Here is a 16803-nt window from a genome sequence, read left to right on the forward strand (position 1 = left end):
CTCTCTAGTGATAATTTATACCTTCCAGGTTGTGCTAGATGACCAAATTGAAAAATTTACTCTACAGTGAAAAAACTAAGGGTTTTTTTTTTAAGATTTTATTTTTTATTTGTGAAAGATACACACACAGAGAAGCAGAGACATAGGCAGAGAGAGAATCAGGCTCCATGCAGGGAGCCCGATGTGGGACTCTATCCTGGAACTCCAGGATCACACCCTGGGCTGAAGGCAGATGCACAACCACTGAGCCATCCAGGCATCCCAAAACTAAATTCTTTATTACAATATTTATAAACAAATAACTGTAGAGTGAGACAAGTCAGTATTATTAGGGATATAGTATATAGTATAGACAAAAGTCTCAAACTTTTTTCAATTACATGTTATAAATATGTCTATTATATGTATGTTATATATATAGAGGCTTTTCTTTATATTGTATAGTATATTTCTATATAGTATATCCATTCATCTGTATGTTATGTGTGTGTGTATATATATATATGTGTGTGTGTGTGTGTGTGTATATATATGTATATATATACATATATACATACATTTTTTCCACAGCCTTTTTTTCCCCACAGGCCTTTTATTACTTACATTTTTCCTTGCCTTAAGCTCATGCTTGATTGAATGGTTGTGTCTTATGTTTTTCCTTTTTTCTTCTTCTCCCTCCATGTTTTTTTTTTTTTTTTTTAATGATTTTCCCCTACCCTAATTTTTCCTTACAGAAAAAAATACCATTTCTTTAGTCTCTTTAGTCTCTGTTCTTTCAGTCCATCTCTTTCTATGTCCATTGTCAATATTTTTGGTTATGGCTTTCTCTTGTCTGTGTGTGTCTGTGGTGTTCATTCCTGAGTCATTACCCCACAAGACTTATTATTATTTTTTTCTCTTTCCTGAAGGAGATGACTTTAAACAATCATTTTCCCTTAGCATTTTGACAAACAAAAGCAACTTAAACTGTTTGTAATTCAAACTTGCCTAAATAAAATAAAACTAAATTTTAATATTTTCTCTTATAAGAGATAGTCATGCAACTATAAATCATGCACTTTTAAAATATAATAAAATAATTAATTTTTTAAAAAAGATTTTATTTATCTATTCATGACAGAGACAGAAAGAGGCAGAGACAGAGGCAGAGGGAGGAGAAGCAAGCTCCATGCAGGGAGCCTGATGTGGGACTCTGGGATCACACCCTGAGCCGAAGGCAGATGTTCAACCACTGAGCCATACAGGCATCCCAATAATGACATTTCTTAATGTTAGTTTTTTGAATTTCAATTACCTAGGGATAAATTTGTATTTTAGGTTATTTTTGTAAAGAAAGTATTTTTAAAAATTTTAAATTCAATTTAATTAATAAATGGTGTATTATTAGTTTCAGAGGTAGAATTCAGTGATCCATCAGTTGCATACATCACCCAGTGCTTCAAGGGCCCTCCTTAATGCCCATCACCCAATTACCCCATTGCCCAACCCTCTCCCCTCCAACAACCCTCATTTTATTTCCTATGATTAAGAGTCTCTTATGGTTTATCTCTCTTTCTGATTTTTATCTTATTTTTCCTCCCTTCCCCTATGCACCTCTGTTTTGTTTCTTAAATTCCACATAGGATTGAAATCATATGGTATTTGTCTTTCTCTAACTTATTTCACTTAGTATAATACTCTTAAGTCCCATCTATGTTATTGCAAATGGCAAGATTTCATTCTTTAGGATGGCTGAGTAATATTCCATTGTATTTATACACACCGCATCTTCTTTATCCATTCATCTGTCAATGGGCATCTGGCTTTTTTCGTAGTTTGGCTATTGTGGTCATTGCTGCTTTAAATGTTGCGGTGCTGGTGTCCTTTCAAATCACTATGTTTGTATCCTTTGGATAAATACTGAGTACTGCAATTGCTGGGTCATAGGATGGCTCTATTTTTAACTTTTTAATCAGTTAGGGGTAAGAAAAGTAACATTTTGGGACTATTAAATCTCTTATAATCTTCACCCCATGAGAAAATGTAGGTTAGTAAATGGCACAACTGAGATTTGAATCTGTATTTTTTTTATTTTATTTTTTATTTATTTATGATAGTCACACAGAGAGAGAGAGAGAGAGAGAGAGGCAGAGACATAGGCAGAGGGAGAAGCAGGCTCCATGCCCCAGGAGCCCGATGTGGGATTTGATCCTGGGTCTCCAGGATCGTGCCCTGGGGCAAAGGCAAGCACTAAACCGCTGCACCACCCAGGGATCCCTGAATCTGTATTTGAATGATCTCCAAAACCTGTGTTCTTTTTGTAATGGTGTTCATTTGGTAATGGTGAATATTACAGTTATTTTTATGAAATGTGATACTTGTAATCCTGAAAACTATCAATTTTTTTCTAGACTGTCCCGAAAGTAAGCTTAAGAGAGCAAATGGCTGCTTTTCTGCGAGCCAGGGGTAAGCTATTTGAAGATTTGTGTTATTCACTGAGTTTTGTCCATTTTTGTGTTATTTAGTAATTCAAAGTTAGATATCTTCATGTACTCTTTACTTTTTCACTAAATAGAAGCAAAATGTGGCATTGTGAGCCTAGAAGGTGGACCTTTATTTGCTCACAATTTTGCAAGTGAAGATAAGACTGAAACTCTTTTGAAACCATCAGTCAATGTCTCTGGCTATTCTCCTCTTGCTTTTGTATCACCTGAAACTCCTCAAACATCTTTAGCAATGCTTGGTGTTACAAAGGTAAGTTGTTTTGAACTTTTTCCCCCATGTTTTTTCACATACCATCCTCTTGATATCCTTATAATGAAAAGAATCTTAGGGAGAAATGGAAGCCTTCAAGAATATAAGAGAAAACAGTGTAATAACAACAGAGAAGTACTGGGTTGAGATTTATAACTGTTGGTGGGAATAAACAAATCTTAGGTATGCCATAATGGAAAGAAAGAATTAGAAAGCAACTGGAAAGAATAGCTAGATGGATATGAAGATGAGGGAAGGAGTATGGGGGAAGAATTCATTTAAGAAGGATGAGATGAATGTAAAGATAGAAGAGTTTAGAGAGATTATTATAAAAAAAAAAACCAGCAGTAGTGAGGCTAAGGGAGAACAGATACTGTATATTATAAAATATGATAGAAACTATTTTAAATGCAAATTAAGAAAAGAAAGATAAAAAAAATGCTCAGACTCTTCTGAATGACAGCTTGTTTTTAGGAAGAACTGGAAGGAAATTTTATCCTTTTAAGTTTAATAAAGTATGATAGCCTGTATTTAATTTAGCAAAACTTGAGTTTATAGATAATGCAAAGTGAAATCTGTTTTAAGCTGTAATCAGATTTATTATGAATTTTGAGTTTTGGCCAGTGTCTTTCTTGTGGTTTCTAATTAAACTTACTGTGTGGTATAATCTTGGCTGATTTTAGATCTTTTGAGAATAAAGAGAGGACATAAATAAACATTTTATTTAGCCTTTTTATTAATTAAAACTGAACTTTTTTCTTAGGTAAGTTAGGTTCTTAATCTCTATCCCTTAAATGAAAAAAAAAATAAATTTTAAGCTTCAAGACTCTTAAAAAATATAAAAACTTTTTTCTGGATTCTGATGCATCTTTTTAAAATAGTATCTGCTTAGAATAGACACACACATCAAATGAATAAACTCACATTTTATCGTTTTTTTCCTAAGATGAACTATTTGTCTTTATAGATTCATAAGGAAGGAAAGATTGCCCATAGATTATACAAAATTTTTTCTACTAGGATGATCTTTACTTTTTCAAATATCTCCAACAGTGAATACATTTTATGTTATCTCAGGAAACTTTAGTATTCCTAGTTGTTATGTTTTATATTTTTTAGATTAAAAAAATTTTTTTAAGATGTTTTATTTATTTATTTATTAGAGACGCAGAAAGAGAGAGGGGAAGAGACACAGGCTGAAGGAGAAGCAGGCTCCTCGCAGGAGCCCAACATGGGACTCAATCCCGGATTCTGGGATCATGCCCCGGGCCAAAGGCAGATGCTCAATGGCTGAGCCACTCAGGCATCTCTAAAAAAAATTTTTATGTAATCTCTATGCCCAATGCTGGGCTTAAACTCAGAACGCTGAGATTAAGAGTCACATACTCTTGTGAGTGAGCCAGCCAGGTGCCCCTATAGTTGTTAAATTTAACCTGTGAATTCTTTGATATCTGAAACTCAGAAATACTGGTGATTTGATTGTTTTAGGCCCTTTCTTCTCTCCTGTGAATATAGAATATTGGGTCCTGCTTGATAATCATACATGAATTTGGAGACTTTAAACCTTTAATTTGGATGATTAATAATCATGATTATTAATATTTTAATACTAGATTCTTTCTCCAGCCTTTAACTACTTTAACTATGTGTAGTTAGGAAATTAAACCTATTAGTATGCTGTTCACAGTGGAATAAGAAAACCATGTGATTTTAAAATGCGGTTTTATATTTTTCTCATACAGTGCCTTAAAATTCTGTAATCCCATAAATATTTCTCTTCTACAATTTAAATCTTAGCTTTTAAGATTCATTTTTTTAAAAAGGAATATTTTCAAGAATTACCAAATCTTGAATTGGTGTTTTGCAATTAAATCTTTCTACTAATCTTAAAAATGATATTCGTAGTACTGGAAGTCCTAGCCTCAGCAATCAGACAACAAAAAGACATTAAATGCATTAAAATTGGCAAAGAAGAAGTCAAACTCTCCCTCTTCGCCGATGACATGATACTCTACATAGAAAACCCAAAAGCCTCCACCCCGAGATTGCTAGAACTCATACAGCAATTTGGTAGCGTGGCAGGATACAAAAAAATGCCCAGAAGTCAGTGGCATTTCTTATACACTAAAAATAAGACTGAAGAAAGAGAGATTAAGGAGTCAATCCCATCTTCAATTGCACCCAAAAGCATAAGATACCTAGGAATAAACCTAACCAAAGAGGTAAAGGATCTCTACCCTAAAAACTATAGAACACTTCTGAAAGAAATTGAGGAAGACACAAAGAGATGCAAAAATATTCCATGCTCATTGATTGACAGAATTAATATTGTGAAAATGTCAGTGTTACCCAGGGCAATTTGCACGTTTAATGCAATCCCTATGAAAATACCATGGACTTTCTTCAGAGAGTTAGAACAAATTATTTTAAGATTTGTGTGGAATCAGAAAAGACCTGAATAGCCAGGGGAATTTTAAAAAAGAAAACCATAGCTGGGGGCTACAAAATGCCAGATTTCAGGTTGTACTATAAAGCTGTGATCATCAAGACAGTGTGGTACTGGCACAAAAACAGACACATAGATCAATGGAACAGAATAGAGAATCCAGAAGTGGACCCTCAACTTTATGGTCAACTAATATTCGATAAAGGAGGAAAGACTATCCATTGGAAGAAAGACAGTCTCTTCAATAAATGGTGCTGGGAAAATTGGACATCCACATGCAGAAGAATGAAACTGGACCACTCTCTTGCACCATACACAAAGATAAACTCAAAATGGATGAAAGATCTAAATGTGAGACAAGATTCCATCAAAATCCTAGAGGAGAACACAGGCAACACCCTTATTGAACTCAGCCACAGTAACTTCTTGCAAGATACATCCACAAAGGCAAAAGAAACAAAAGCAAAAATGAACTATTGGGCCTTCATCAAGATAAGAAGCTTTTGTACAGCAAAGGATACAGTCAACAAAACTAAAAGACAACCTACAGAATGGGAGAAGATATTTGCAAATGATGTAGCAGATAAAGGGCTAGTTTCCAAGATCTATAAAGAACTTATTAAACTCAACACCAAAGAAACAAACAATCAAGTCATGAAATGGGCAAAAGACATGAACAGAAATCTCACAGAGGAAGACATAGACACAGCCAACACGCACATGAGAAAATGCTCTGCATCATTTCCATCAGGGAAATACAAATCAAAACCACAATGAGATACCACCTCACACCAGTGAGAATGGGGAAAATTAACAAGGCAGGAAACCACAAATGTTGGAGAGGATGCGGAGAAAAGGGAACCCTCTTACACTGTTGGTGGGAATGTGAACTGGTGCAGCCACTCTGGAAAACTGGGTGGAGGTTCCTCAAAGAATTAAAAATAGACCTGCTCTACGACCCAGCAATTGCACTGTTGGGGTTTTACCCCAAAGATGCAGATGCAATGAAACGCCGGGACACCTGCCCCTGATGTTTATAGCAGCAATGGCCACAATAGCCAAACTGTGGAAGGAGCCTTGGTGTCTATTGAAAGATGAATGGATAAAGAAGATGTGGTCTATGTATGCAATGGAATATTACTCAGCCATTAGAAATGACAAATACCCACCATTTGCTTCAACGTGGATGGAACTGGGGGGTATTATTATGCTGAGTGAAATGAGTCAATCGGAGAAGGACAAACCTTATATGTTCTCATTCATTTGCGGGATATAAATAATAGTGAAAGGGAATAGAAGGGAAGGGAGAAGAAATGGGTAGGAAATATCAGAAAGGGAGACAGAACATAAACACTCCTAATTCTGGGAAACGAACTAGGGGTAGTGGAAGGGGAGGAGGGCGGGGGGTGGGGATGAGTGGGTGACAGGCACTGAGGGGAGCACTTGATGGGTTGAGCACTGGGTGTTACTCTGTATGTTGGCAAATTGAACACCAATAAAAAATAAATTTATTATTTAAAAAAATGGTATTCGTTACAGAAATGAATACTTGTTCATATATATATGTATATTTACATATACATATATATGCTTTATGTATATATACATATATATATGCATTTTTCTAAAGATTTATTTATTTAAGAAAGGGGGGAAGGGCAGAGAGAAGGAGAGAAGCAGACATCCTTCTGAGCGTGGAGCCTGATGTAAAGCTCAGTGTCACAACCTTGACATCATAACCTGAGCTGAAATCAAGAGTTGGATGCTTAGCTAAGTGAGCCATCCAGGTGCTCATTACTTGCCTATATTAATAAAAGTGTATTTTCTGTCCTAGAAAGTAATGTTGAAGTATATAATTGAAATATTGAATCCAATGGTTTTTCCCCCTTCCTTTATTTTTATTTTGAAAATTTCAGAGATTTGTGTAGGTTGACATTAATTATATCAGGTTAGTATATTTTATAGATAACTATTTTTTTAACATCATGTGGTTTTCCTTAGTATTGTCATTTTTTTCCTACTCCAAATGTATTTATCTAAAACTTACTTCGTAAGTCCCCTGGGTGCTTCAAATTTGGTGAAGTCCCAGACTGAAGATATTATTTCTGACCCTTTCCTTTTCCTGACTTTGTAATCTGCTTGTCCTTTGTTTTCGCCATTCTAGTATATAGCACCATTGGAACACTGAAGCAGAAAAAATCCTGCACTCCAAACTTCCCTAAAATTAGGTGACATCACATCCAGGTGACTGGGGTGGCTCACTTGGTTAAGCATCTGACTCTTAATGGTGGCTCAGGTCATGATCTCAGGATCCTGGCATTGAGCCCTGCGTTGGGCTCTGTACTGAGTGAGGAGGCTGAGTGGGAAGAGGATTCTCTCTCTTCCTCTGCCTCTCCCCTTGCATGGACACACGCTCTCTCTTTCTCTCAAAAAATAAATAAATGAATAAATCTTTTAAAAAAATCACCACATCCAGTCACTCCACCATATTCAGTATCTTGTACCTGCTTATAATTTTTCACATCTTATTACTGTAATTCACTTTCTCACCTATAATTTTGAAATACTCTTCTCTTTTAGTTCCTTTATGTTCATCTTTACATTGGTACTGGAGTTATATTTCTAAAATATATTTGTGATGATGTAACTCCTCTGCTTATTTAATGGATTCCCCATTACCTGAAGGAGAAAGTTCATGTCCTAACATGACCCCTGTCTTTTTTGGTTCAATCCTGATTTTCCAATTATATCTCTTTACCCCATTCCCAATAATTGTGTCATAGTTTTGCCACATTCTGAGCTATTGTCACTTACTATGTTATTTCCTGCTTCTCCTTTTGATCATTCTACCTTTGCTAGAATGCCCTTCACACACTCCTTGTATACTTTGTCTTTCAAGATACAGCCCTATCTTCGCAGCATTTCTTGACTTCCCATATGCATTTTTTTTTCCTTGTGCCTTCACTGTACTTTATTCACTTCACTTATAGAACTAGTGAATGATCCTCTTTTGTTCTTATTTGTTTTCATCCATCTGTACCCCTACTAGCCTATAGGGCAGACTCCATGATAGTGCCTGTGACTTGACAGATATTGTATGTATTTGTCTTTCTGAGGAGTGAGTGAGTAAGTGAATTAATGTGATGTTTTCTGAAGTTGGAGTGGCTTTTTTTGTTTTTGTTTTTTTGTTTTGTTTTTGGTGGTGTTCATATAGGAAGGAGCAACGAAGCCAACAATTGAAAAAAAGGACAATGGTATTGATATTATTGAAAGTGCTCCACAAAAGCAAACAGTTAATGACAATTTGACTTCTGCTGATAGAGCACACAAAAATAATACAAGTGGTAAGTCAGTAAAAATCTATTAGTTTTTTTCTATGCTTACATGCTAGTATAAAACAATATGAAAGTATGTAGATCCAAATATGTTATCCATTTCATTTCATTAAGTTAATTTTCTTTTGCTATCTTTCTAAGTATCCCAACTACTACCAACTTTTTCTTCCTGAAAATGCTTCCACCCTCTGAAAAATCTTATCTTCTAATACTTTTATTTTATTAAAATATTTGTGAATGGGGATAGGCTTGTATATGTGTTTAGAATTCATAGTAATACATGTTCTTATTAATGTATTTGTGACTATATTTTACAGATAGGATGTCAGCTTTAGAGCAAGGAGAAGATAGTTCACCTTGGGATTCTGAGGTACTGTCTTCTTATTATTTTAAAATATAAGCATTGAGTGATGTTATAAAACCAATGCTTAGACTTTACACTCTCATCTCTGCATTTGCCGATAAAAACTAATTCCTTATACTTTTTACCTGTATTTGATAATTATGTGCTAAATATAATAATACAGTTCTGCTAATTTGCAAGCTTAACCTAGTGAAAGGTGTATAGTAGTAGTGCAGAAAACTGAGCTTAGAAGTGTTAAGGAATCGGGATGCCTGAGTGGCTCAGTGGTTGAGCATCTGCCTTCTGCTCTAGGCAACCGTGCCTGGAGTCCAGGGATTGAGTCCCACATCAGGGTCTCTGTGGGGAGCCTGCTTCTTCCTCTGCCTGTGTCTCTGCCTCTCTCTGTGTCTCTCATGAATAAATAAAATCTTTTTTTAAAATGTGTTAAGGAATCCTTTTTAAAAATATTCCATCCAGTTACTCATGAGAGACACACACACAGAGAGGCAGAGACACAGGCAGAGGGAGAAGCAGTCTCCCCACAGGGAGCCCCATGGAGAACCCAATCCAGGGACTCTGGGATCACACCCCAAACTGAAGGGAGATGCTCAATCGCTGAGCCACCCAAGCATCCCAAGTTTGGGTTTTGAAGTTACCTAAAAAGCTAAAGAATTACTCTAGGTCAACCTATGGTGAAATGTATGATTCTGTGGTGTATATGGATGTGCAAAACTTCTAATGAGATCTAGACAGAGTTTGGATTATAGTTTTATATAAATTTATAAAAATATATATAATATACAGTATGTTTATATATTAAATTTATTATATTAATATATATTTATATTTTATATAATTTCTATATCCTTTTATATAAGGCATATATATTTATATATAGTTTGTGTATTGTGCATAATGTATATTATATCATAATTATATATTAACTACATATTTAAAGATTTATTAAAAGATGTTATGTATTTATTTATTTATTGAGAGAGAGTGAGCAAGTGGGTGGGAGAAAAGGAGACAGAATCTGAAGCAGACACCACTCTGAGCGCAGAGCCCATCACAGGGCTTGATTCCATGACCATGAGATCATGACCTGAGCTGATACCAAGGGTTGGATGCTCAACCAACTAAGCCATCCAGGCACCCTAAAAGTATTATATTTGGATTGTCAGGTAGATCTACAAGGAGCATTGGGAGTATAATAACAATGTGGTTTAGTGGTGCTTTATTCATTTATTTTTATAAAGATTTTATTTATTTATTTGAGAGAGAGAGAGAGGGTGAGCATGAGTGGGAAAAGGGGTAAAGGGAAAGGGAGAAGCAGGCTCCCCACTGAGCAGGGAGGCTGATGACTTGGGGCTTGATCCCAGAACTGACTCAGCCATCAAGCCCCCCCCTCCCCCCCGGTTTAGTGGTATTTTAAAAGGTAAAAACATTTTGGATAGTTAAAATAGCATGCATTTCATATCTTTGTGGCAGCCCTACTTAGAGTAACATAACTATAAAGTAATGATGACCTATTCTAAGGTGACAACTATGGAAGAAGGTAAAAAGGGCCTATCTATGTCTTAGTAGAGGCAGCTGCTCTACAGTGGCATGAGCACTGTATTTGAAGTCAAAAGATGTGCTACCATCTTCTGTTACTTATTAGCTGTGGGATCTCAGAAAAATTTGTTTAACCTCTTTGAATGTCAGTGATCTCATTCATAAAAATGGTACTGATACCTACCTCTCAGGTATGTGTCATGACCAAATGTGGTAACAAAGGTGAAAGCGCTTTGTAAGGTGTAAAGAATGCTCTAGAAATATGAGACAAAAATGATCACAGCAGTATTTTAGTGATTTACTAGATATAGAGGGCATGGTTTATAAATGTGAAGATTTCTGAAGGACAGTAAAATGGCAAGTGTTAAGAAAAGAATGGGAAAGTTAGAGTGGACAGGTGGATTTCTAATTTGGGGTATGTTAAGTTTCAGTAGCCTGTGATTAGAGACATTGAGTTGGCCCTTGAGCAAGATGGGCTTGAACTGTCTGTCCACTTACAGATGCTTTTCGATACAGTATTTTCTTAATGTAGCTTCCCTTCCTTATGATTTTCTTAATAACCTGTTCTTTAGTTTATATTTAAGAATACATTGTATAATACATATCATATACAGAGTTTGTTCATTGACTTCACGTTATTGGTAAGGTCAACATTAATTTATAATTTACTTGACTTCCATGCTCAGTTTACAGTCAGTGGCCAAATGAGGGTTAAAAAGTAACTTAGATCTAGAGAACATATATATGAGTCTTTTATTTAAATGTTTTGGTTTTTCATATATACGTTTCCTATTTTTAAGTCTAATTGCTCTTAAAATAGGAAATTCAATAGGAGATGAGTAGTTAAGTTTTTGGGGAATCAAGTCATTTGTGAATATTTGACTGTGTGGCCTTCAACACCCTCAGCCCTTGCATTCTTCAAGCATAGTGATTTGGTACTTAGACCTTCTCAGTGAGATGAGGATGATGATTATTTTTTAGAGAGAGAGAGAGCACATGTGTGAGCAGGTGGGGAGCAGAGGCAGAGGGAGAGAGAGAATCCTATGTTGGCTTCAAGCTCAACACAGAGCCCCAATGTGGGATTTGATCTCACGACCCTGACACCATGACCTGCGTTGAAATCAAGATTTGGATGCTCAACTGACTGGCCACCCTGGCACCCCCTCAGTGACATGATTTTCACTGTTTCACAAATACATTTCTGTTACTGAATACTAACTATGACCAGGCTGTACAGGGTGTAGTGGTAGGAGCAGAAAAATTAGGAAACAATGATCCATTTTAAGTCACTATCAGTGTTTCATATAAAAAAATGGAAACGTTAGTTTAGGGAATTTTGGAGGCGTTTGTATTTAGGATGGGGATGAGAATGGGAGTGGAATTTTGGTAGTCAGAAAAGATCTCTCTGAGTGTGGCCAGGGCTGCCAAGTGAAGGATGGGAAGGACCAGTTGCAAGAATGTCTTGGAGAAGGACATTCTGGACAGAGAGAACCATGGAGCACATCTGTTCATCATTTCACTCTAATGTCTTAGAATAACCAGGAAGCAGGAAGACCCACCCCGCTGTTATAACCATTGATATTTTTGAGTGTAGAAAAGAAAATGTGCATACTAAAACAAATGCCTGGTACCTTTAGGTGATTAATCAATAAATGTTCTTTTTGTGTGTGTGACTAAAATGAAAGAAGTTTAATAAGTAAAGATATAGAGAAAGCTCTTAGGAGTGAGAGGGGTCCCAACAGGTTTGGCCTCAATAAAAGTTCTTATTCTTCCCTTCTGAAAGCTTACTATACTTTCTGAAACATTTCATACCTATATCTAAAATTTTTTGCTATTATTTATTTATTTTTTTATTTTTTTATTTTTTTTTTTTATAAGATTATGGGTTTTATTTTTGTTTTTTTTTTTGTTTTTTTTTTTTTGTTTTTTTAATTTTTATTTATTTATGATAGTCACAGAGAGAGAGAGAGAGAGGCAGAGACACAGGCGGAGGGAGAAGCAGGCTCCATGCACCGGGAGCCTGATGTGGGATTCGATCCCGGGTCTCCAAGATCGCGCCCTGGGCCAAAGGCAGGCGCCAAACCGCTGCGCCACCCAGGGATCCCTTTTTTGCTATTATTTAAACATAATTTCAAGAAAAGTTTTTCTTCCTACTTTGCCATTTCATTCAACCATTTTTCCTACCAATAAAAATTCCAAGCCTTTGTTTATCTAAATGAAGCAGCAGCTACCACAGTGTTCTATTTCTACTCAACATGGTGTACTCCAAGGTTTTATCATGCCAAGTATCTTATTTTAACACTAAAAAACTTTCTGCCATTAGGAACAGTTTAGATTTATAGCAAATATACTTATTAAAGAATTTGTTTCAATACATAGTTTTACTGTCCTTTTGTTCTGGTGGGGAATGCAAAGTAGAGTTAGGTGTTTTATTATTTCCTTGTTGAAATGTACGTATAAGTCAGTCTTCTTGTCTGTGAAAGTATTTACTCTGGCCTTCCATGTTCATTTTAGAGTTAATGGCCAAATGAAAATTAAAAGGCACACTTAATCTAGAGAGCATAGATGAGGTTTTTAAATGTGTTGGTTTTCAGTACATGCTCTTCCTATTTGTAAGTCTGATTGCTATTAAAGCAGAGCATTCAAATATTTTCTTAGAAAAGGACTAGGAAATTTTTATGCAACTCATTATTTTTTTTTTTTTTGCAACTCATTATTGATGTTAATTTTAACAGAGTATTTCTGCAAGTCTTCCAAAGAAATCTGTTGATTGTTTACCTGGAGGTGCAGATCAACAAGGGCAAAGTATATTAAATGAACAAGTAGAAGGTAAGAATTGTATTTTATAAAAAGTCATTTGATAGAATGTTGATTCAAAACAGAAATTCTGATGTATCCTAATATCCAAAGAAAATCACCTATTAAATGCGTAGAGAGAAAGATGTGAAAAGGCGTTAAGTTCTATATTTTATCAGGTGTCAGCTACAGATTAAATTGAGAGTACCACTAAAGGAGCTAAATTACTGGTTCCATTTCCAGGTATTCCAAGACCTAAGGAATGTCTGGAAATAGTTGGAAAAGAGCAAAGAGGGAATGATGAGAAAGGCTGAGTGTACAGGGAGTAAATGGACGAAAATAAGTAACACTTTATAATGGAAGGTGGTAAAATAAAAGAATTCTTTTAAAAGGAGGAGCAAACTATTTGAAATGTGGGGATAATATCAAGTGAGTTTCCAGTACCAAAACTTGTCAGAGTAGTATACCAAAATTTTCCCACTCTTAACAGTTTTTCTCACTGTTGGGAAGACATTAAGGATTGACTTATCTGATTATGCAGAGCTATGTCCTAGTCAACTATAAATGTTTATATATTAGGGGTGCCTAGGTGGCTTAGTCAATTGAAGGTCTGCTTTTGGCTTGGGCCATGATCCCCGGGACCTGGGATGGAGCCGTGCTGAGCTGGGAGCCTGCTTTTCCCTCTCCCTTTGTCTGCTGCTCTGCCTGCTTGTGCATGCTTTCTCTCTGTGTCAAATAAATGAATACACCTTTCAAATAAATAATTATGTGTACCTTAATGTCATATAAAATGGTGGTACTTCATAAGTTAGTATCATTTAGTGCAAAAAAAGAGAATTGGAAGGAAAAATAGAGCAGGGTCAATTAGGGGGAGATCAAGGAAGCTTTAGCCCTGATAAAAAGTCCATTAGAACATTTGTGACTTTTAATACATTTTCAGTTTTGGAGAATTGTTAGTGACGAACTTGAGGCTTGATCTTTGAAGGTTAAGGTAAAGGAATGCGGCAGCAGATTCAGTATGGACCAGAATTTTGCAAATTGTAGTGAATCACCTGAGACCTTGTTAAAAATGCACACCATGAACAGCAGGTCTGGAATTCTGTGTTTTGACCTCTCAGATGATGCCAGTGTCGGTGGTCCTTGGGTCATGTGCTCAGTAGCATGGATGTAGACTTCCCTGTAGAGATATCTGGAAAGGCTCTTGGATATTTCAAGACATAACAGGATCAAGGAAAAGCATTATTTTCTTTTTATTTCTCAACATGGAGATACAGAAATAGAAGGTATAAATGTAAGGTATTATTGCTAAACAAAGAGAAAAGAAGTGGTGGAGAATATCCATAAAAAGATAGTAAAAGCAAAAAGAATCAAGACCATAGACCAGAAATTACCTTTTAAAAAGATTTATTTATTTATGTTAGAGAGAGAGAGTCAACGAGCAGGGAGGGGGCAAAGGGAGATGGGGAGAGAGAGAGAGAGAGAATCCTTAAGCAGACTCCCTGTTGAGTGAGGAGCCTACCATGGGACTAAATCCTAGAACCCTGAGATCATGACCTGAGCTGAAATCATTGCTGGACACCCAACTGACTGGGCCACCCAGGGGCCCCCAGAAATTACTTTTGAAGACAGGATAGTGAAGGGAAAGAGAGGAAAAAAGAAAGTTATGTTAGTTAGGGAGTTTTGAAGTTGGTGAGGAAACTCTAGAGCATTTATTTTAGATAGCTTGAGTTTATTTGTACTGAAACAGGTTAGATCACAGCTGCTCGACAAAGAATACTGAGTGCAAATGGAGTGCTAGACTTGGGATAAACATAGCCACCATTCATCTTTCTCAAATCTACTGGATCTCAAAGATATATGTTACATTGATAATCATTATTCAAGTGAGATTAATTTGAATATGGAAGCATGGGTGTTTTTTTAAGATAGCTAATTTTGGGGATGACAGCTGTTTCAAACAAACCTCTTCAAGACTGACATGGTCTACCAAATCAAACTGATTTTGGAAACACAAGAAATGATAGAGTCCATTCATTAAATGCTAAAATTGTTACTATCAGTAAATATGACACTGATTTTGAAATACAGAAGATTTTTAGTATCTAAAAATTCAGTGGCAATTAAATTGATTTATTTCATTTTGGTAGTCATAGTTCCATATTGAAAGCTTATTATACATTATTTCTTAATGTGTTTTATATACCTTCTTGCATGCATGGGTCAAGAAACTTTAAGATGGCTAAATTAGAGGATACAAGAAATGTAGGCATACCAGTGGCCCACATGGGTATAGACAAAAATGAATTCTTTTATTAACTATTATCCTACAAGTATATCCAGGCTGATCAATTCATAACACTTTCTCCAATGAAAAATAAATTATGCATTCAATTGAACTGTCATCATAACTGTGTACTGTTTAAATTTTGGGACAAATTGAAGAACATGGCAAATACTTGTAGTAGAATGGTATCAATGATTCTGCTGTACTGCAATCAGGATGTACTGTTGCATTCTACCATCAGCTTTCACGTTTATCCTCTCAGTCACCATTTGTTCCTCTGATTAAAGATCGCTTTTCTCCCCCATCAATCAGCATGTTCACATTGGTATATGTGCAACATTTAGTGATTTCATTTGAAACATCATCTTACTTTTGAAATCCTAACTGCATGTTATGTTGAACATATATTTCTGTTTTTTTCCAATATTTATAATGGGTTCTTATTTCTTTCTTGTGCTGTCTTAACCCACTTTCCTATCTCTAGAAACAAAAGATCAAAACCAAATGTAATCACTTTCAAAGCCAAGCATGAGGATTCATTCACCTTAATATTAACTGCAGGAATGTATAGTTGCCTTTCATATTTACGTATAATTAACTACATGTCCCTTTTGCATTTTAGATTCTCCTGGAAAAGATCTTCATTGGAAGGTAAAGCTTATGTATTTTTATTTTGAATTTCTAACTACAGATTGTATGAAATACATATTGTCTTAATCATATTGTTTCAATACCCTTCCAGTCTACCACTGAAGTAAAAGATTCTGTTACTAATGAAGCAGTAGCAGGGAAAGATCAACAAATGTCCAGATCAGGTAAATTTTACAGTACAAATTTAACTGTGGAAAGAAGTACACTAAAATATTTGGAATGCCCATAATCTTCTTATACCAAATTCTTCTGTGTGTGTGTGTGTGTGTGTGTGTGTGTGTGTGTGTGTGGCAAATTTAAATGAAGGATTTGACATAAATAAGGTAGGTGTCATTGCTGATATCCATGTTTGAGCAAAAGATATTTACAAACATAAGAAAAAGAGATTTTAAAAATGTAAGCTTTAGCTCAAGTTTCTACTTTTTAAGTTTTGTTCACCATACTTATTTGAATTCTATTACCTAAAGCAAAGCTTCACTTGCTAACATGTCAGTTGTGTTTTAACTTCATTTCATCTTTGTATTATATTAATCATTTTAAGTGAAACACTTGTTCTGATTAGCAGACTGTGTGTGTGCATGCACGTGCAGGTATGTATGGTGACTTTGATTATTAAAAATGTGGGAAGGAATTAGTTGTATCTTAAAATTTGGTAGAC

The 16803-nt window shown here is 35.5% G+C and overlaps 1 protein-coding gene across 1 annotated transcript in view; it reads left to right on the forward strand.

The window, feature by feature from the left end:
• LOC121499900 (ankyrin repeat domain-containing protein 26-like) overlaps positions 1-16803 on the forward strand; it is a 106547-nt gene that overhangs the window by 27677 nt on the left and 62067 nt on the right. Inside the window, exons 8-14 of the mRNA XM_041771145.1 lie at positions 2391-2445; positions 2555-2733; positions 8394-8523; positions 8832-8884; positions 13150-13243; positions 16117-16145; positions 16237-16309. Of these exons, the coding sequence (XP_041627079.1) occupies positions 2391-2445; positions 2555-2733; positions 8394-8523; positions 8832-8884; positions 13150-13243; positions 16117-16145; positions 16237-16309 (613 nt within the window). The remainder of the gene's footprint in view (positions 1-2390; positions 2446-2554; positions 2734-8393; positions 8524-8831; positions 8885-13149; positions 13244-16116; positions 16146-16236; positions 16310-16803) is intronic.

This window comes from Vulpes lagopus, chromosome 10 (genome assembly GCF_018345385.1).
Source record: "Vulpes lagopus strain Blue_001 chromosome 10, ASM1834538v1, whole genome shotgun sequence".
Taxonomy (NCBI): Eukaryota; Metazoa; Chordata; class Mammalia; order Carnivora; family Canidae; genus Vulpes; species Vulpes lagopus.